The sequence below is a fragment of the Lipophrys pholis genome (assembly GCF_963383615.2).
Source record: "Lipophrys pholis genome assembly, chromosome: 14".
NCBI classification, from domain to species: Eukaryota; Metazoa; Chordata; class Actinopteri; order Blenniiformes; family Blenniidae; genus Lipophrys; species Lipophrys pholis.
The window spans coordinates 20033777-20055430 of NC_137633.1; the positions used below are offsets into that span (position 1 = coordinate 20033777).

At 41.5% G+C, this 21654-nt stretch overlaps 2 protein-coding genes across 3 annotated transcripts; one reads left to right on the forward strand and one right to left on the reverse strand.

The window, feature by feature from the left end:
* Window positions 1–1218: 1218 nt before the first annotated feature.
* On the forward strand, window positions 1219–9433 carry vash1 (vasohibin 1). 2 transcript variants are annotated; one of them, XM_080480441.1, is made up of 8 exons: window positions 1219–1300; window positions 1832–2095; window positions 3270–3358; window positions 3749–3805; window positions 4420–4494; window positions 6049–6430; window positions 8082–8191; window positions 8335–9433. In XM_080480441.1, the coding sequence occupies exons 1-8, from the start codon at window positions 1265–1267 to the stop codon at window positions 8405–8407; spliced, it is 1086 nt and encodes a 361-aa protein (XP_080336567.1). In that variant the 5' UTR covers window positions 1219–1264; the 3' UTR covers window positions 8408–9433. The 2 variants fall into 2 exon arrangements, with proteins under 2 accessions (XP_080336567.1, XP_080336568.1); XM_080480442.1 differs by lacking the exon at window positions 1219–1300 and having other exon boundaries at window positions 1765–2095.
* Window positions 9434–15062: 5629 nt separating this feature from the next.
* angel1 (angel homolog 1) lies at window positions 15063–21339 on the reverse strand. The gene is made up of 10 exons (XM_080480440.1): window positions 21247–21339; window positions 19012–19791; window positions 18304–18539; window positions 18157–18226; window positions 17638–18080; window positions 17397–17538; window positions 16355–16465; window positions 16232–16265; window positions 15606–15751; window positions 15063–15512 (listed from the first exon to the last, which is right to left on the reverse strand). Exons 1-10 carry the CDS (start codon window positions 21311–21313, stop codon window positions 15367–15369), a joined length of 2175 nt encoding a protein of 724 aa, XP_080336566.1. The 5' UTR covers window positions 21314–21339; the 3' UTR covers window positions 15063–15366.
* Window positions 21340–21654: the final 315 nt, after the last annotated feature.

Below are 21654 nucleotides of genomic sequence, written 5' to 3' on the forward strand. Positions count from 1 at the left end.
CTGGACGTGGCCACGGGGAGGAAAATTGATGACAAAGTGAAGAGACGGATAAAACAAATGGAAACAGAAGAGCCCAGAACAACCTCCAACGAAATTAAAAGTCAACTCCAAAGTCAAGGTACATCAATGTTAGATCGCACCATCCATCATTGTTTGAGCCGCAGTGGACTTCATGGGTGACGACCAAGGAGGACACCACTGTTGAAAACAAATCATAAAAAAGCAAGACTGGAATTTGCCAAACTGCATGTTGGCAAGCCACAAAGCTTCTGGGAGAATGTCCTGTGGACAGACAAGACAAAACTGGAACTTTTTGGCAAGACACATCAGCTCTATGTTCACAGACGCAAAAATGAAGCATACCAAGAAAAGAACACTGTCAAGCTTGGTTTCAATCACAGGTCATGGGTCTTGCAATAGGATATTGACCCAAAATACACAGCTAAAAACACCCAAGAATGGCTAAGAGCAAAACATTGGACTATTCTGAAGTGGCCTTCTATGAGCCATGATCTAAATCCTATTGAACATCTGTGGAAAGAGCTGAAACCTGGAGAAGGTACCTGTCACACCTGAGACAACTTGAGCAGTTTGCTCATGAGGAGTGGGCCAAAATACCTGCTGAGAGGTGCAGCAGTGTCATTGTAAGTCACAGAAATCGCTTGATTGAAGTGATCAGTGGCGGACCCTGGCTGGTTTTTCGCCCTGGGTGAACCCACCCGATTTCACCCAGGGCCATTATTATGCCAAATAAGTTTTGAATAATTCTTTTGAACCAAAATTTAAAAGCAATGTCTGATTTTCATTGCTTGATTTTCGTTGAATTCTTATTTATTATTACTTTTGTCAGATTCAAGTTATTTCTGTGACCATTGTGAGTTTTTCGTTCATTAACAGAAGGGTGCCAACAATTTTGTCCACGTGTGTACGTAGATAATAAGTTGCATTCACTGACTTTCAGATGTAACAAATTGAAAAGAATTGAAATAAGCTGTAAGAATCTCTCCTACCATGTTTTATATTTGGTGAATACAGTCATTTTAATTATGTGAATATTTATTGTGTTAAGGAGGAACGGCACAACTCATATTACTTAAGAAGTTCGTATTTCTCTTTACCTTTACAATAAGCTTGCAGTAATGATTTCTTCCGAGGCGCACATGAACGCAGCATGGTTGATCCGTTAGAGTGCGGCGCATGCGCAGTAGCCGCGGGTTGGGGAGTGGATGCGAGAGAAACCCGCAGACTGAAGGAGAGCATCTGCATGAACAATGAACGGGATTTAACGGGGAAATATTCGGTAAAACGGACATGAAGTGGACGTGAGAGGAGCCGAGGGGGACGAGAGGATGAGATCGGACAGGATCGGTTATTTTTGTGGGAGGATATTTACGGTGTGAATGACCTCAGTCGATACAGGGAATTAGACGTTTCCAATACTTTGCTGCCTGCAGTCATTCATCTGACAGATATTCTTACACTGTATTTGCTTTAACCGTCACTGTATTGACATCAAATCACGTTTTATATCTTACCTAATGTCTTAATTTAATTATTTGTCATACTAGCTGCTCCATTACAGTCAACTGTATTTCTAAAGTGCCATATAATTTCTGCATTCACTTGAGAAAGGTCTTTGTGCTCCACTATTTAACTCACACCTGCTTCAACTGTTGGAGAGAGCTGCAATTACAGCAGATCAGTCTTTCCCCTCTCTCTTGCATTGGCTGGTTTAATACCATCAGTCTGCCTGATGTCATGAGTTGGCCATCTGTTGTGGGAAGAACCTGCTTAAACCTGCAAGCAGATTAACCAGAGAGAGGATCCAAAGGCGTCAGCCGGGACATTTCTGCCTGTGCCAGGACTCAGAAAGATGCTGAGGGCCACGGTGGGCTCGCTGGAGGAGAGGGACGAGGAGCTGGAGGAGGAAGGTGAAGAAGAGTTGAGGGATGGAGGAGTGCCTTTCTATGTGAACAGGGGAGGCCTACCGGTGGATGAGGAGACTTGGGAGAGGATGTGGCGCCATGTGGCTCGGATCCATCCCAGCGGAGAACGTCTGGGGAAGGAGATCAGGGGCGCCACTGACCTGCCCAAGGTAGAGTGCTGCGTGGCGCGTTACTCCTTCACACTAACTCAAACTAAGTGGAGAACTAAACCACTCCAATGGGAAGTTTGGTAAGTTTAGAGTAAAACTCATTTTAGTCCAGTCCAGTCCAGCACCACAAAGCCTAGTTTCATCTTTCCTGAAGTTTGTGGACAACTTAGTATGTTTTAGTCTAAAATTTATCTAATTCATGTTTGCAAAAACTGAACAAGTTAAACATTTAACGGAAAAATAAATTCAATTAAATGTTATTTCTATAGCGTCGAATTAGCGTCGACAGTCATTCCAAGTCACTTTTACAGAAAAAAACCCCAACAATTCCACATGAGCAAGTTTAGAAGACAGGAAAGGAAAAACTCCTTTTTAACAGGAAGAAACCTGCAGAACCAGACTCAGAGGTGGAGACTTTCATGTGTTCCTGTTGGAGTGAGAGAGGACAGAAGGAGAGAAAAGGAGAAGACAAACAGGCAGATTGGGGGGATTTCAATATTATGCCGTATTTTAATGATGCCACCTGGTGTGACATGCAGAGAAATGTTCCAAATCATCGTCCAGCATGAATGTTTTCACAGATTAGTAAAAGTGTGTCACTTGATTAAACACAGAAATCCCCAGCAAGTAATTTACTACTACCAGTTACTTTTACAGAAAATTTCCAGTCCGTGTTTTTCTAATTTTTACACCTTGTTGTAATGTTAACCCGCCGGCCAGATGGGACAAGGTGACGGGCTGCTTTTGGCTCAAGTGCCTCATGTTTGACACCACAGGATTAGAGTCTGACTTATACACATTACCCAGAGATATTCAGAAAGCCTCGTGCCACCAGATCAGCGATTAGGGAGCGCGCTTGCCCGTGACTTTCCCATGGACAGAGGACTGAATCATCAACATTGGGATTAGAAGACGACCTTTTACAATGCGTGGTTTGTCCAAATTCTTTGCTGCAGCACATGATGCTTTGTGTGCATGTTTCACTTCAAAATAGCATATACACTCATTTCTGGAAAAAGGAAGAAGTGCTCAGGGAGCATTTAAGATACTCATGCCTCTGGCTTCCCCAAACAAAGAGAATCATAGAGGTCGGACAGCACTGCGTTCTGTAGCTGCAGAGAATATGGTGATTGCACGATAGCGCAATTGTTTGGATGCTCTGTCCGTCCCACAGATTCCAGTGCCGAGCGTGCCTACACATCAACCCACCACCACCGTACCACAGCGCCTGGAAGCCATACAGAAGTACATCAGGGAATTGCAGTATCCTTGGACCAAAGAACATGGATGGATGGATGGATACAGTGGATAGACTGATCTAAAGCAATAATTGTAAACCAGGGCAGTTATCCCATAGGAGCGATCATATACTAATAATATATATCATTTATACAAAAATATGAAGAAGAAAAAAACACTTTTTTATCACAAAATGTTTTGTTACAGATTAATAATATAGGTCAAACATGTAATGTGGAGGATGCATTCTGCATGAGAGAAAAGCTTTGAGTCCAGTCAGGGAGAATAATCCATCTATATTTAACCAACAAACTATGAATATTACAAAGCACTCTGAAGGTCTGTCTGTTCTCTTCACTCGTTCGCAGCGCCGTCCTCTCATCGTTACCGTGTGACCTTAACTGTGTCCTACAGGTACAATCACACAGGAACACAGTTTTTTGAGATAAAGAAGAGCCGGCCTCTCACTGCGTAAGCAAATGTGTCTTTTAAATCCATGTTTGATCTCCGGTGTCCGAGCCGTGCGCTGACAGGAAACTGACCTTCTTAGATTTCCTGCAGTTAGTCAGAGCTGCTGTCCCGTGCATGCGGACCAGCTGCAGCTCTGGTGCTCATGAGTAACGGCTGATATCCATCAGAAACTTGCAACATAGTCTGTCTGACCTCATTTTATTAGATTTAGTCACATGGATTTTGTTGCTGCTGCTCATGGAAAATGTCTGTTTGTGTTCACATTTACTGGTATCCTGATGTCTAATGACCTGGTTGGAATTTGGGGGGGAGAGCTGACACAAGATAAAAATAGATGAGGCTTTAAAAATATCACGAATTTCATTGAAATGCAAAGCTTTCATGCTTTAGCTAAAAATAATGAAACGACGTCCTGCAGTAGTGGTGTGAGGAAACAGTGTGAGATTTACTGTCAATAGATGAGAGGCCCTGTTTATGATTTGATGTGTTTGGGAAGTCGCTTTCATCGACGTCAGGACTGGATGGTGATAATTTTAGTACTCTCCTGTCTACATCCCTCCACTCCCAGACAGCACATTGCACTCCACTTATAAGACACGATTTCTTTTGCACAGGTTGATGGACATCGCGAAGGAGATGACGCGAGAGGCGCTGCCCATCAAGTGCTTGGAGGCAGTGATCCTGGGGATGTATCTTTTACTGCCGCAAAAGATGGGACATGACATTTCTTGTACTTGTTGGATGTTTCACTTCCACCTAGAAAAGAAATGCTAGTTTGTATGAAGCAAACACATTCCACTATTAGAGTGAGAAATGTGCTTTTGGAAGACTTACTGTAGTTTGGCTCAAGATATTTTTAATTATAGCCCAGGAAAACAGAAGGATCTTTGCATAATATCCATGTTTCCATGGTTTTGGGGTATCTGATCTCTTTTGATATCGCAATAGCATTAAAGTTGTGATATTATATCATGTGGACTATATATTGTCTCCAGAAGCTCAAGGAAAATCAGGAAGGAAGCACAACAGTTTTGCTTGAAATCTATAAGAATGCTGAAAATGCAGCTGTCTGGGGGAGTGGTGGCCTCGAGGTTAGAGAAGTGGACTTGGTATGGGAAGTTCGCAGTGAGACCTTTGACCCTCATCAAGTCCCCAGAGCGCCATAATGTGGCTGCTCACCACATCCTAGAAATAGGATGGGTCAATGCAGAAAAGGGAATTTAGTGATTATATAGTTTTAGTTTGGATTCTTTTAGTTTATTTCAGTACCAGTCGGTCTGTGCTATTGACAGTCAACATAAACACCATACTTGTTAAATGCCAGTTATTTAGCTCATTTAGATAGCCACATTTAAGGTACTGCTTTTTTTTTGGGGGGGGGGGGGGGTAATACTACATTATGTGCACTGTATTTTTCTGAAATATTAGAAACATTTTGCATTTCAAGGTCTTTTTAATCCATAAACAGAGAAATATGTGTGATTTACATGTTTTTTTGACAGATTGTTTTTGATACCTTTGTAGTCTTTGGTGTACAGCTGGGATTTTTCTTGAGGGATCCAAATTTTTACCATGGTAAACATAGGCGACCCCCCAAAACGCCCTGAACAATTACAAAGAAACCTCATAACACACTAGAGGTGAAACAGAGTTTCAATACATTCTGTAACGATGAGTTCCTTTTCTCTCTTTGGGTTTACACTCCGCCCCAGAGTGTTTGGTGGACTGATGTTGCTTCAGCTTGAAGTTTCAAACTTTCCTTTACCAGTTTTTCACAGTAAAAGATGCATTCAGCTCTAATTTTGTGCTTCTATGAAGCCATATTCTGTGAAACTCTCTTGATGCATTGATTTTTTTTTTTCAGCTGCTTACTTTTGTGTTCATTGCAGACATTTTTAAATATTATTTTATATGTATTTTGAAATAAATATTTAATGCGAATGCTGAAATTCAGTCGTTTCGTGACATAAATTAAATAAAATTCAGATCTTAAATGCTGCCTATTTTTTAAAAAACCTAAAAAATGGTATACCCATTAAAATCAAGAGGGCTTTGCGACCCCCGCTATGACTCTTAGAGGTTGGGCCCCCCCTGGTTGGGAACCACTGTCCTACAGTGTAATGGTGCTTATTTCTACAGCTTTAAATACTTAAAATTTTCATGATTGGGGGGATTTTAAGAATTTCAGTGAGTCTCGTATAAAAGATTGAAGACTGTTATTTCCTTGACCCTCCCTGACACAGTCACCTCACCAACAACATGCCTGGTGTGGAGCGCTTCCCCCTCAGCTTTAAGTCGCACTTCTCAGGGAACCACTTCTACCACATCGTGCTGGGAGTCCACAGCGGGGGCCGCTTCGGAGCGCTGGGCATGAGCCGGAGGGAGGACCTCATGTTCAAGCCCCTGGAGTACAAGACGCTGACCGACCTGGTGCAGGAGTTCGAGGGGGCCTACAGGGGCTACTGGCACACGCTGCGCAAGGTGAAGATCGGCCAGTACGTGTCCCACGACCCCCACAGCGTGGAGCAGATCGAGTGGAAACACTCCACACTGGATGTGGACAAACTGACCAAGGAGGAGCTCCGGAAGGAGCTGGAGAGGCACACGAGAGACATGAGGCTGAAGGTAGGGTGGGAGACTGCGCTTCTTCAGACTGAGAATAGAATTGAAAAGTAGGATTATTACCATGTTTTCCAACGGTTCTGCAGGTTTGTCCAAAGTTTTTTTCCAACCTAATGCCAGATTTGATCATGTGAGAGTAAAATTTCTAACGCATTCATTGCCACAGTGAAGTTTGACCAACAGAACACGAGCGTGTTTCTTGTGAATCATCTTAAATTTTCACGATGAGTAAAAGAAAAAAACAAAACGTAAAAACAGATAACCTCTGTTAAGTTAACAAACACACTGTTGAACATCGAAAAATAACTAATCAGACTTTTTCTGCATTCACCCATTCTATTTCTATGACGGAGGGCAGCCATATTAGGGTGCTCAGAGGAACCGATGGAGGTCAAGGGTCATGCTCAGGAAGCCGCAGTGGTGACTAGTAAGACGTGAGATTAGAGCCTGCCAGCTTCCAATCCCAAACTTCTAGCCTCGAGGCGACCACTGCTCCAAAATCAATGGCTGCCACATACAGTTCGCTATCCATCCAATGGGAGAAATTTAGGGCTGGGGAATCGATCCTGCAACCTTCCAATTAAAAGATGACCACTCTACCCACTGAGCCACAGCTGTTCATAAAACACCAACTTATCAGAGATGTATGTTGGTGCTAGACCATGAAGAGACGTGTCCACAAGCTGTTTGAAAGTCCATTCTCTGAACGACAGGAGGAAGTCGGTGCAGACACTTGAGCAGTGGACTAATATGGTCATACTTCCTGGTTCTAGTCAAGAATGGAGCAGCAGCGTTCTTAATCAACTGCAGCCGTCTTACAGCCGTTTACAGAGGCCAGTGAGCAGTCATCTAACCTGCTGGAGACAAACACATGTTTTTTAGATGATAAAAGCTGCTGACGCTATTAACTTAATGTGGCTGTAAATTTCAGGCCCGAGTCTATTATTACCCTTAGATTTCTAACCTGATTTTTAGATTTTAGAAGGGAGGGGGAAAAGGGGAGGAAAACATTGAAAGTTGACAAGAGATGAAAGAGATTTTATGAACTGAACAGAGAAGCTCTGCCCCCGTTTCCAATTATACAAATTAATTTTTATCTCAGCTATAATCTCCAATAATTACATTTTACCACAAATTCTAAACCAATCGGGAGGTAGGAAGCAGTGAAGATTAACTTTGCTTGCTTTAACGTTGTCTATCAGAGTTTAGTATTGTCACTTTCGTTCACTGGGTGGCTGTGTGCATCTATGTGTGTGTGTGTGATTGGGAGAAAAAGGAGACAGACTGCAGAACAAGGAATTGTTTTAACCTTTTGTTTGGCTGCAAAACAAGCATTTTTAAGAGCTTGCAGGCAGTGAAGCCACGAGCAAAGAGATTAGCCGTCAGCAGATGGACGTTCCTTCCTGTGACCTGCTGTTTCTCAATGCACGCTGACACTGAGTTGATCAGGCGAGTCAGGCAATGCTCTCTCATCACCTCTCATGCTCACATAATGAAGGCAGTAATAAAACTAATGTGATGACTTGACTCTGCTTCACGCACGGCTGCCTCTGTTCATCCAGAGCTGATCTGCAGCATCACACTGACGACAGGGCCAGACGTCAGCCACGGCAGGAGCATCATTAACTAAGACTGAAACGTCTTCTTCTTACAGATTGGGAAGCCCGCCCCTCCCTCTCCCACCAAAGACAGGAGGAACAGCATGGGTTCACCCCTCAGAGGACCTGGAAGCCCCATACGGAGAATCAGCCGTGTGGAAAGACGGTACGAGGAATCACATGCTCGGGATAAGTGTGTTCTCTGTTTAGACTGCGGGCGTCTTATGATCGAAGGAGAAAGAGGTAGTTGATGAATCGGTCTCAGGAGATGAATAACCATCATTGTTTGTTTGTTTGTTTTCCTTACAGTCCCTCTGGAGACAAGAAGGTTTTGGAGCAGAAACCATCAACAGACATGAATGGATATCAGATCCGAGTGTGAAGAAGTTGTGAAATTAAAGGTACCACACACTTGTTTCAGTGGGCCTGAGATTTACTCCAAGGTTTCTCTACACCAGCCTATTCAACAGATGCAATGTTGAATAGAGCACCAGCAACTTTTTTTTCTTTGTCCAAAAACAAATGCCTCATGCCACTGCTCCCGTTTCTGTAGCAGTTACTGTGCACAGTAATTGGTGCTGGCAATGCTCCCAACCGCGTATACCAGGGAGTGAAAGAGCAGTAATTTGTACACAACATGAAACATGGACCTTCCTCCAAGCTAAAAGCTTGATGTAAATGTACTAGCGGACATATCAAAGTCTGTGTGCTGTGTGCGTGTGTTAAACTCAAAGCTCTTAGGGCTCGTCTGCAATCTGTATTAAGTGTGCAAATACATGTCGTGTAATATAAATCCACAATTATTTGTGAAGTGAGTAGTTTGCAAGCCACTACCCATGTGCCTTTTTTGGAAATTTTAAAAAAAAATAAAGAAGAAGAAGAAAAAAAACTGTATTTCCCCCAAAAAATCTAACCTGTTAATATTTCCTAACTAAACACAAATCCATTTTCAAATTAATGAATAAATCCTTGAACACAGACGTCTAACATCCGGCATGTTTAGCATGCAAACTTTTTAGACATGAAAAATACCAAGTCTGCATTAAAGAAAGCATCGAGATGGGGGTTTATATGTGACTTATCACTGCGTGTACTTTCATTTGTAGCAAATTGATCCAATTTCTCACTTGCCTTAAGTGGTAATCCTTCCATTTAGGCTAAGGTGTACAGAACTTTGTTTACCTGCATTTTGTATTTTTTTAAAACGGGGAATCCTGTTTTTTATACCTCCTCCAGTGTTGATCATCACCAGTGAGCATTTAGGATTTACCGCATACTGTTTTGAGTGTTTGAAGGCGACGTTTCTATCTGTACAGTCGGTGTTGTTTCTTTCTATTTCAGAGATGTTTTGTATCTGGAGACTGTTGATTTACAGGAACGAAATAAAGAGTCATCATTGTGGAAACTGGGGTTGTTGTGGATGATTCAAAGATACAGTGAAATAATATTATTATTATTGAAGGAAGTGACTCAATTAAAAGTATTTAAAAGCATTATTAATGATTGAATGCCATGACTTCCTGTTTCCTTCAGAAATTGAATCCATGGTGATTCATATGAAGGACAGCGAGAGAGAGAGAGAGAGAGAGAGAGAAAGAGAGAGAGAGAGAGAGAGAGAGAAGGGGGGGGGGGGGTTAGTGGCAGTAGTGAAACATAGCATGTGAAAAAGGAAAGAAGCTCAGTGGTCTAAACTTATAGCAGCTTCACTAGAAAATGGTCCAGGGTGTCCTGAAGCAGCCCTAACTAAGATTTATTAAACAGAAAAACTCTGAAAAACAACCTTCAAAGTAGAGACTGTGTCAGCCTCCTTAACTGAAAGTGGGAGCTGGTTCCACATGAGAGGAGCCTGAGAGCTGAAAGCTCTGCCTCCCATAATAATATGGGACGAACTGGTCTTTAATTTAAGACGGAGCCTGGTTGTTAAGAGCTTTATAAGTTAAAAGAAAGATTTTAAATTCTGTTCTCGATTTAACATAACGCCAATGAAGAGGAGCTAATATTAGAGTGATCTGATCTCTCCTGCTGGTTCCTGTCAGTGCTCTCGCTGCAGCATAAGAAGTCCAGACCAGTTGTTAGCTGGAGTATTATTCTAGTATATCATGTAATTTCCTAACCTGAAATTATGAGAGTATGTTAAGCACTTTTTTATGAAGAAAATATAAATGAGAAGCGTTTCAAAGCATGAAAATTAATGAAAATGACTTGTTCCTCATGACTCCTTAAAAAACTATTAATCACAAAACACACTATAATTGATTGACAGCGATAGTTAGCAGGCTGATGTATTTGTACTTTAGTACATTTTTACTTTTACTCCTCCTTGCATTCAATAAACCAGTTCTTCCCTTGTTCGTTTTTTTGTTTTAACCCCAAATTCAGACTTATGATAAAAGCATCCAAACAGCTGATGCAAACATCTATCCACACTGAAGCTGAAAGGAACAAATTTAACCAAGAAACTTCCTGTTTCTGTTCCAAAATAGAAATCCTTCCTGAGCTTCCGCAAGCAGCTGAGAGATAGTTAAGGAGTTGCACTTCAATTTAAGAAAGAATTCAAATAGTTTTAGCAACTTTACTGTAACTGAAGAATCACTAGTTACATGGAAGACAAGTTCAGATGAAGATACATGAGTCATTTGGAAATCAAATTCTAAAACATAAATGTTTTTTGGGGGGGGGGTGGGGGGGGGGGGGGTGGGGGTCTGTTTTAGTTAATCTTCATGTTGCATGTTGTTGAAAGAAATAGATTTATGGATTAATACAATGAGAGAATGCAGAAAATAAATAGCTGATATAAACCAATGGCATGCAAACAGCACCTATTAAATAATGATTGTCTACTTTGGACCAACAAATGAATCATAGCTACTGTGGAGACAATCTCATGATGATGTAACTGCTCCTCTCGTAAACAGGAACTTTAGAAAAAAGTGTCTAATAGTGGTGCACGCACTTTATTTTGCTCTGTTTGAGTTAATGACTCATTCTTAGTGTACACGCTCTCACGAGGGGTGGATCTCATTTTTGACAGGAAATGGATTAAAATTCAAAATGACAACAGGAAGCAGCAACAAAACAGCGGAGACAAGCTACACACATTTACTCATGTCTCTGCAATGTCAGCTTGTCTTTATTGACACTAGTGATTCACAACCAAGGGGCCCCAACCCTCATTGGGGGGGAACGCCAAAGATTCATGTGGTGTTGTGAAGCCCTCTTGAATTTAAGGCAAGTAACTCTTTTTTTTATGTTTTAAAAACAGGCTGAGTCAGCATTTAAATAATTTATGTCACAAATCTATTAAGCTTAACCATTCACATCAGACGTGTGCCATTTCTTTAAAATATCCATTATCAAAAAAACCTTATAAAAATATCTGCATTATACACAAAGGTAACCTCAGAAAGAGTGCAGCGGAAGATAAAATGTCAGAGCGTCAGGATATAAGATGCCTTATTGATTGAAGGTTGCACAAACTGAAATACTCCACCTGCAGCTCTTAGAGAAAGCTCCACCTCTGTCAGATTTAAGAGACAGTATAATGTCGCTGATTAACAACCAAACTTGTGAACATTGAGAAATACAGGCACTTTAACTATGACAGGTTCTGTCTCGTAAGCAGTTTACTTAAATAAAAGCACTTTAAGGCAGTTTTATAGGAAGAATAATTGTCTTTGTTTTACTACAAGGTATTTATTGTTTTTATTATACGTCTGTGATAGTTTTATGTGTGGGACCACGAATGGAAATTGGCCGTATATATATATACACACACACATATATATATATATATATATATATATATATATATATATATATATATATATATATATATATATATATATATATATATATATATATATAAAGGAATGAACGACAGCCAGGAGTAATTACAATAGCTGCTTTGTCTTTTAAGTGCAGCCCACAAAACCCACATTTATTTCTATTTAAAAAAGTGGGAATGTTGTGACTAGTTGTGTGGGAGTGAGGCAGAAAAAGAAAAAAGAGCCAGTTCTTTGTTTTCTTGTAAGTCTCGTCAAGTTCAAGGTGTCCTGAAGTCAGAGAAAACTCAGATAAGCAAGGTTTAAACAGAAGGAATGTCAGTGCGAACACAAACATTTTGAAGAGGCATCATGTGGAGCAGAGTAAGTTCCCGCTGCAGCCATACAGCTAATGGCTGCAGAGTATATGCTGACTGCATGTGTGCACTCCTCATGATCAGCACTCCTGCTCCTTTATGGATCGCAAAATGGACGGCTGTAAGTCAATCCCACTGCAGAGCGCAAACACCCATCAGGCCCGATGGCTGCTGCACGCCACGATTAGTGAGGAAGCACTTGACTGTGTGGGCCGATAATAATATGTCTGCAGGAGCCGCAAGGGAGGAAGTGTGATCCAGACGAGTTAACCCCTTACGGAGAATTTTAACAGAACATTTAAAAAGAGGAATACAGTAAATGATTAAACAAAGCTGTTACAATTCTTTGTGTTTTACAGAAACAGAAGAAGTGAAGACCTGCTGCCCGACTTCATTGTGTCTCCCATGCTTGACCCCACAGCCATAATTAAGACATATGATGGAAAACATTAGATCAGATTGCTGCAGCCCACGGCTCTCGAGCCAAATGTGGCTCTACAGTGCCTCTGTTGTGGCTACCTGAAGGTTTGTAGCAAACTAAATCTTTAATCTCCCACCAGACTCGTTTTCAGAATGACTCATACATAAAGGGATTTAAAAAATGTTTTTCTCAAAATTGGCAAAAATAAATACATACATACATACATACATACATACATACATACATACATACATACATACATACATACATACATACATACATACATACATACATACATACATACATACAACATATGAAAAAAGGTGTAATGGAAAAACAACCAAATTAGCTGAAATCGTTTGAAAGGGTGAAAAAAAAAGTTAAAGCTGCAAGCAGCCTTGATCGGGACCTCACAATCTGGACTCTGTCCTGTCGGGGTCGGCCCAATCATGGCCTCTGGCCCCTTTAAATATTGATGAAATGCATCTATCTGAATATAATCCTATGTCTAATGTAGCTCGTGGCATATAGGCCACCACCTAAATAGAGATTGATTTTCTAGTCAAAAGAACTGAAATTATTTGAAAAACATAAAGCAGGCCAAGGGAGTATGTTCATTTTAAAAAGATTAATTCTACTCCAAAAAGATAATGGGAGGGAAGTCCAGCGTGCCAAATCATCTTTAATTCTGTGGAGTAAAGGTAGAAAGCTCACTTTCTAAAGACCAGAGAGGGATGGAATGATACATATACCCAGATAGACAAACCCAGAAGGGGAATATCGGAAAGTGACAGAGCTACCTGATGTCCAGCGTGTACTATGTACACGCTGGACATCATAAGACGCCCGCAGTCAAAGGCTCTATTGCAAGAGCAAACAAAAACGGGGAGATAGAGCATCAGTCATATACTAGAGAAATCCATTTAATAAAGTTTTCTCCCAGGTTGAATTTTTACAGTACATTCAATAGAAAGGGCCACTCAACCCTATCGAAAGCCTTTTCTGGATCAAGTGAGACCTCCATAGCCTTGGCTTTCAAACCACTGAACTGGATGAGGTTCAGCAACCTCCTAACATTATTACAGGAATTTCAGTCTTCATACGAGCTACTGTTTGGAATTAATTCTTCTTTGTCACAATATTTTATTGATCTATTGCGCATTTGGCTCATTGTCATTGTCCCTTAGGTGTTTCAATCCAGTCCAAACAAGATATTAATTCAATCCTTCACTTATTTCCTCCAGCTTCATCTAACTTAAATTCGTATTTTTAGTTTTTCCCCAGTAAAAGCACATTTGGTTCTCCACCAGAAAGCAGAGGATCTGAGTTGAGCTGCATCATAATGGCTGCATTCTTTGTCTCTTGCTTACAGATGTTTAATTCCTTATACACACACACACAAGGTTACCGTTCTGAGTGCCACTACAGTTCCACACTTAACTATTCACATGAATAATTCATTGTTACATCAAGCAGCACAGACGTGAGTGCAGGCTGCTGAGCTGAGAGTCTCAGTGCAGTAAGAAATATTCAGGTCACAATCTCTGGGCTAGGCCGGCAGGATACACACAGAGGGCCAGACACAAGCAGAAAATTACATTATCAATGTATTTAAAGAAGATAATTTAACTCCAGATGAAACTAAGTAAATTGGAAGTTATAATTTGTGAGCACATGTAGGATTTGTGCCGTGAGTTAAAACAACACATTTTAGTGACACTCACTTTTGTAAGGGCAACATACAGCCCAGTTTCATCTTGACCAGTAAAATAGTGCCATAATAACCTTTAAATTTAAATTTAAATGTTAAAGTATTGTGGCGCAGAGTGTATGGGATTAAAATGTCTACATTGTCGCCAAACTGAACAATCACCACCGGAAATGACTCCAATCTCAACATGAAGCAACTTTTAATTAAACCTTCTGGTGCATAATACAGTGAAAGGTCCAAAGAAACTTCTCCTATAGCTGTTTGTTATAAATGGCTTGGCCAGATTGGAGCTTCTTGTGGGCCGATTTTGTGTTTGACACCTCTGGGTTAAAAGTACAGTATCATTAATGCCACTTTTGTGCACCCGGTGGCAGTAGTGAGTCAGTTTTAATCCATATTCTGAGTAATAGTCACCGCAGCATTGTGTGGTATAAAGTAGTATTACAAGAGTGCGTCACTTTTTTGCAGACTGGTTAGATTAATTTAAGATTTCCTCAAATACTTGCGCTGCACAGTGGTATAGTACTTAGTACTTTCCACTCAGAGTGGGAATATCTCCGGTTGGAATTTGGACTTGGTGGCCTTTCAGTGTAAAGTACGCTTCTTCAATCAAAATCATGCACTTCAAAGTTAACTGGAAACTCTCAACCGATCCAGGGTTTAATCTGGTTTCATTTGTCATCTGGCATCAGCGCCTTCATCCAACCAGTGGGAAACAATACAGATTGATATTACAGAGTTCATGAATCAAAGTGAGTCACATGCTTGAGGAAAAATATTTATTCAATATTTTTGAAAAATATTTCAAATTTAAAACAGAATTCAGGTTTGTAAAAAATACAAAACAGAAACCAGCAAAAGAAACACATTGGTGTACTATCACACCAATTAAAATACAGTAATCGCCGCTTCTTTTGTTTTAAATGAACTATCACAGCGGAGTGAAAAGTTTTTTCTCCAACCACTTTCAACAAAAATATTCACTTTTCTTCCTTCCAGAAATTCCGAAGCAATGTTTCCAGAACAAAGATAACATAAGAACATTCAAAAGCTGGATGTTTATCCTCTTTGTTATACTGTATTCACATCCAGCTGGAATTTGGCCATGAGGCTGAGGTGGTCGGAGGGGAAAACGTGATTGGGAATGCCGTTCATCGACCACAAGACGTCCTCAGACAGCAGCGGGAGGAAACCGGTGAGCTTCAGGCCTCCACCATCTGTCAAAAGAAACAGAACCGCACAACTTATTCACAGCAGCAAGGAATTCATTTGGAGCTGCTCTGCTGCCGCTTCATGTTAGACTCTTTTACCTTTGGCACGCTGCGGGGAGTAGAAGATGTAGTCGACCACGGCGCCGGATTCAGAGTGCAGGGTGCTGACGTCTGGGCTGCTCCGGCCTGGACTGAATTTATAGACCGACTCCAGGTCCAACCGGTGACTGATGGTGGGTCCGAACCTGAGGACAGAAGATGAAGGACCGATATCTGTCTTCGCTATGTCTTTTCTACAACACAAACAGACAAGTTTGCACCGTGAAGGCCTAAAGAATGTATCAGCGAGCCACACTGTGACCTTTGAACGACTTTAGTAGAAAACACTGCAACCAACTTAATGTAAATTCCTATTTGTACATCTCTAATTCTAATCAACGTGCATCAACATGTTTGATATTTTTACTTTTAAATAAACTCAATAATACAGTAAATTACAACCATTTCTATTTATTCCTTGTTTAAATGCACTTAAAATGACCATCAATCTACTTAAGTTTCCGATGTCTGTTGTATAAAATTAAATATATGACATGTGCCAAACTTCAGAATGATCAAGAAAGATTAAAGATCTCCTGTTAACAAGTCATTTTAATAATTTCATGGGACGTTTTGCTCCTTGGGTTTGTCATCCAAGCAAAATATTTTAGATACGATAAACTGACCTTCCTTCATCAGACGGGTTTCCACTTGAAGGATCTGTGCACAGTGACATTTCAGACAGAGATTAGTCAGTTTTTGTCAAAGGGAGAACGACTGCATGCTTCTGAATTGTCCGCTGGTGCCACCTGGCGTGCCGTCAGTCACTCCTGGAATCAACTGGAGGCCTCCAGGACGAACACAAGCGGCGGGACAAAAGCGCAGACTCAGCATGAAGTCGTGGTCGTACTGAAGTTCCCCTGGACGAGAGGCGGAAGAGAGAAAGTACATTGGTGAGAACTGACAACGTGAAATGAAGCCATTGGAACATTTGGTCTCTAAATTCAGTAGCTTTTGTTTCAGCTCATTGCGAAGTGTATTGTTCCGAGTTTGTTTTACAAATAATCTTATTTCTTCACGAAGAACAAAGTTGCCATTTCCTTCTTACTTTTACTTTTAGTTTGTCTGACAATATGAAAACAGCTCCTTTTTTCTGGTTTGTGTCATAAGATGTGTTTGTTCCTCATTGGGAAATCTCATGAAATGCATACATCAACTACATACAAGTACAAATGTTTTTTTTAAAAAAAAAAAAGGAGTTAACTTTAAAAAGAATGGAAAACATGTTAAAAAAAAAAAAGATGATATTTTCTCCTTTCATTTCCAAAGAATTTAAGAAGTGATTTTTCTTTGGCTTTTTATGAGATTACAAACTAACATGTTCTGCAGAAAGATTCCAGTGTTACACGCAAATGCACTCATGAAAAATACTTTCTCACTTTATCCATATTAATTGGAAGAGGTTACCAATAACTTCACATTAAACTCATATGTTGTGAAGGGTCGCCGTACAGATCAGTGGAGGGTTAAGTTTGCAAATCATTTGTTTATTTGCAAATCTTTGTGCAGGGAAATGAGAAACAAAACTATTCACTTGAAAATGCGTCTGATTATGATAGTTTAATAATAAGTCATGATATACTGTACAAAGAGATGAATTTAAAAAAACTGACGCTCATTAGAAACCCTTAGAAAAGTTCATGACTAAAGAAAAACAACAACCAAAGTGGTTTTAAACAGGCAACTAAAGAAAACAGGGTTTGCTTTGGAATCAAGATATAAAGGTGCATTTATTTGTGCCTGAAGCGGAAAATGACGACTACAATAAGAGATAATCAATGTGAAACCAACCTGATTTCTGCTCAGGGCTCTCCAGTTCCGTCTCTACAGGAAAGTACTGGCAGCGGCTGCTGATTCCCAGAGAGCTGGGCCACAGAGGAACAGCCAGTCTGTGACAATGGAGCCGATGTGACAGGTCCTCCTGACCAGACACCTGCAGGAAGTGGTGAAAAGAAAGAAAGAAAAAAGGTCAGGATTAGAGGAGAAACCTAAAGTATTGATTGATGAACACGTAGCAGTGTTTGTCTCTCACCATCCACGAGGGGAGACCCTTGTAGAAGAGCAAGCCGGTGGTGATCAGCTGGTACAGAGGCATGTGTGGGATGGAGTTAAAGTCCCCACAGAGGAGGACGTTACAGTGTTCCCCATTAGCCTTACAGGACTTGTTCACATGGTCAATTTCAGCCAACATGATCGCCAGCTGGGCCAGCTTCACGTCGCCTCTCCGGGGGTTGAACACCAGGTGGGTGTTGGCCACGCAGAGTGGGGGGCCGCTCTTTGTTAGTCCGGACCCCTGGACGACCAGCGGCCGAAGGAGCAGGACGATGCCCACGTTGTGGCGGTCCAAGAGTCCCGTCTCAGGCCGGAAAAACTCCAGCTGAGTGACGGATGCACCAACGAAGCGACTGCTGCGGTAACAAGTGGCACAGCCGTCAGACTTGTAGCCCGTGCGTCGCTTGAACACACACGTGTAGCCTGGACCAAAGACATGAACAGATGAGCGAAAATCTCCCAACAGGACGGCAACGCTGTTATTCCTCAGGTAACGCACCCATATCATAAAGCACAGGCTGCAGCTGCTCACTGTAGTGGTTCTCCTGAACTTCCTGAAGGCACAAAATCTACACCAAAGAGAACACACACAACGTTGGATATCACATGGACTTCAGACAAATTAAAAAAATGCACACCGACCCACATCTGGTAACCATTTTTGGATTTCCTCGAGGAGCAGGCTGAAGCGGTGGCTCCAGTCCAGCACCTCCAGGGGGCAGTGTGTGTACAGATCGTGGTGGACTTCCAAGAGGTCCTGAGCGAGGACGTTATAGGACATGACGGTGAAGTCCACCGAGGCATTTTTGAATGGGACTGGCATCCGGGTGGGTTCTGCTGCAGCAGCGTCCTCCTCTAGATTCTCCCACTCTCTCCAGATTACTGCAGGGAAACAAACATGTATGAAAACAGACTAATGTCACTGCAGAGAAATTTAATTTATTATCAATTGCAGTGGCTTTCAAACTGTAGTAAAACAGCTGTTGAGATCCCTACTTGATAAAAAAAGTGATTTTTCTGACCACAGTCTTCTTACATCTTGACTGGCCAATACAAGTCAAATAAAAGCATAGTAACCCCTACTTCCTGAAAACTACAAGGTTTTCTTTAAATTCTGCCGGAAAATTCATACCAGTAAACCGTAAAATGTACACATTTAGTGCACTTTTAAAATAATGTAAAATGAACAAGGCTTCCTGCAGCCAATAGCATGCATGCTGTCACAATCCCACCACTTAATGTGGATTTCATAAACCAGACGGGAGCAAAATCTCATTGGTCTCCCAACATTGCTGCTATTTGTTGTTGGGATCGGAGGGTGTAGTTTTACACCTCTGATCAATTGTCTTCTCACCTTCCACGGGTGCTGCTGTCTCTAACGACGGCTGATAGCTCGCAGCAGGAAACTCCCACAGAGGGCACAGCGCCTCCTCTGCCTGACCCGGCGCTGCAGGGAAGCTGCAGCCAGTCTGTGCTGCACCGCTGCTCTCGGCGTTGCGCTCAGTCGAGGACAATACTATCTTCAGGTAGTTTACGTTATTATTGGCCTCTACAGTGTCGGGGAACACGTACTCATCCCAGCACTCAGCTTCAGCTGCAGTCTGCGACGTTTTCATGACTGGAATCTGGATTTCAGTTGAAGAGTTTTCAGTGGGAGTTACAGCCTCCCCGGAGGTTTGGCTTTCTTTCTGCACTGGACTGGTAGTTGCTTGCATGGTGTCTTCTGATTTCATGTCCGTAAACTGTGTCTGAAGTGCTTCTTCTGGACTAAGGACCTCAAGCGAAGACATATTTCCACCCTCTGTGACTTTCAGCACTTCGTGGAAGATATTTATTTCCTCATCCCGGTGTTCGGGAGGCTTTCCTGTTTCATCTTCACTCATTGGTCCCGACACAATATCTGCATCTTCATTCAAGGAAGTGACCGGTGGCTTTTCGTCCATGCCAGGCCTCGTACTGTCTTGTTTTTCTTGATTTGGTTTTTCGGTTTCTCCCTCAGAACCTCTGGTTGGGCTGACGCGCCGGTCCAGCAAGGCCATCTGAGACTGGGTGAAGGTCCCGGGTGTAACAGCAGCACCATCCCACACTGCGGAGCCATTAACCTCTGCAGGAGGTGAGAGCTTCTTTGAGACTACTGCAAGACAAGAGTAATGAATGAAGACATCCACCCAGTGATCAACTCATAGTAATGGACTTTTTAGGCGGTAAAATGCATCTGACAGTGCTTTACAAATCGATCAAAATCATATATATCTGTATGGTATATCCACATAAAAAGCATGCCACTCCCTATATGCACTACACAATGGGTAATGGGCCCCACGAGGCACCAGAGGTTTCAATTTATGGACAAACGCAACACTGATCACAAAAAAGCACACAAGATGAGTGTCTCTCATATCAATTTCCCATAATATTTTAGCAGTGACTAGTACAATACCTGCATCAGTGTGTCAGTAGAAAGTATTCCAAGCTTAGCTGTGACTATTAAAGAAATCGACTACTAATTTTCAGTTATTAGCAGAGTAAATCCACTACAATATTCAAAGTATTACCTACTGCATGAGCAGACAGAAATAAAGTGTTATATTCCTTTTTCTCAACATAAGTCGGGGTAAATAAACTAGAACTACAGTATATGAAATAGTAATTAGTAATGTAGTACTTGAAGGCAGTTGTGATTTCAAAAGACCACAGTTTCAAGATCCCGGTCTCGGCCCTTAAAGTCTTGGTGTTGTGTTAGGTGGTATTTACTACAACACTAGGTTTTACTATGGCTTATGGAGACAATACACGTGATTTGACCCAATATTAAACTCAGCTATAACTACTACTTGTTGCATATATAGTCTGACAATAACATAGGCTTTTAACTGAAAAATTCATGATTTCAATCATCAATCATGGGAACTCATAATTTTACGCAACTTGTTAGTATGCAATTAGTTATTGGTCCCCACACGTCTCGAAGAACAAGCCAACAGACGCACACACGCGCGCAGTGACGTCATGACGTCGTCAGACTGCGTATGATGCTCAAAACAGGTGCAAGTTGGCACACGCGTACGCAAAAAAAGTGACATTTTACAATACTAGAGTCATGCTGAGGTTGTGAAGTAGGAGAAACAAACATGACAATCGCACAAGTGAAATTAGCATTGCGAATTACAATATATATAAACCTGCCCGAGTCAGCGACAGCTGAACTGACCGTTTAGCTGTCGGTGTTTCGGATTAACTGGTTTCTCTGTTAACTAGTGACCGACTTCCTTTATTGTCCGTCGCGGCTGTTGCTAACAGCAGATGTTAAATAGGTACGGCACTTCGAAACTTTATTGTGAATGCGGTTACACGGAGTTCATCAGGACACAATGCAGATTTCTGTCAGTTTTTTTCTTAACATCTCCCGTTTTTGGCAGCAACAAGAGGCGCTAGAGGAAGCCAGTCACCAGTTAACAGGGAAACCAGCTGAACCGAAACACCGGCTAGCTGCTGCAGCTCAGGAGGAATGTGCACACAATTCAAGCTTCAACTAAATTCACACACACACTCCATTGACACACTTCTCAACACTAGCAAAGAGATTTACCTGCAAACCGGGCGGTCAGGAACCGGGAAAGAGGGTAGCACACGTAACACAGCAGGCTGCCAATCATTTTTCTGACGCCAGTCCATTCATGTGCACTTCGAGCGCGTGCGCGCGCGTTCGTTGCAAGGGTTCCTCCACTGAACTGAATCCTTCAATGTTTTTACATACTTCACATTACTTTACATTATTTTTTTTTCATTAATCTAATTTACATAAAATCTAAACTACAGTACTTAAAAAGATAAGATTACTTTCTTTCCTTACTAAAACAACAGTCTCTTTTCATAGTTTTATTTGAGTGTTTTTGCACAGTAGTTTGCTGGAGTTGCCAAAAAACAATTGATGGTACCTACGAAGGATGGGGAGTATTTCCAATACATGATTTAAAATACGTATTTTAGGCGTGTT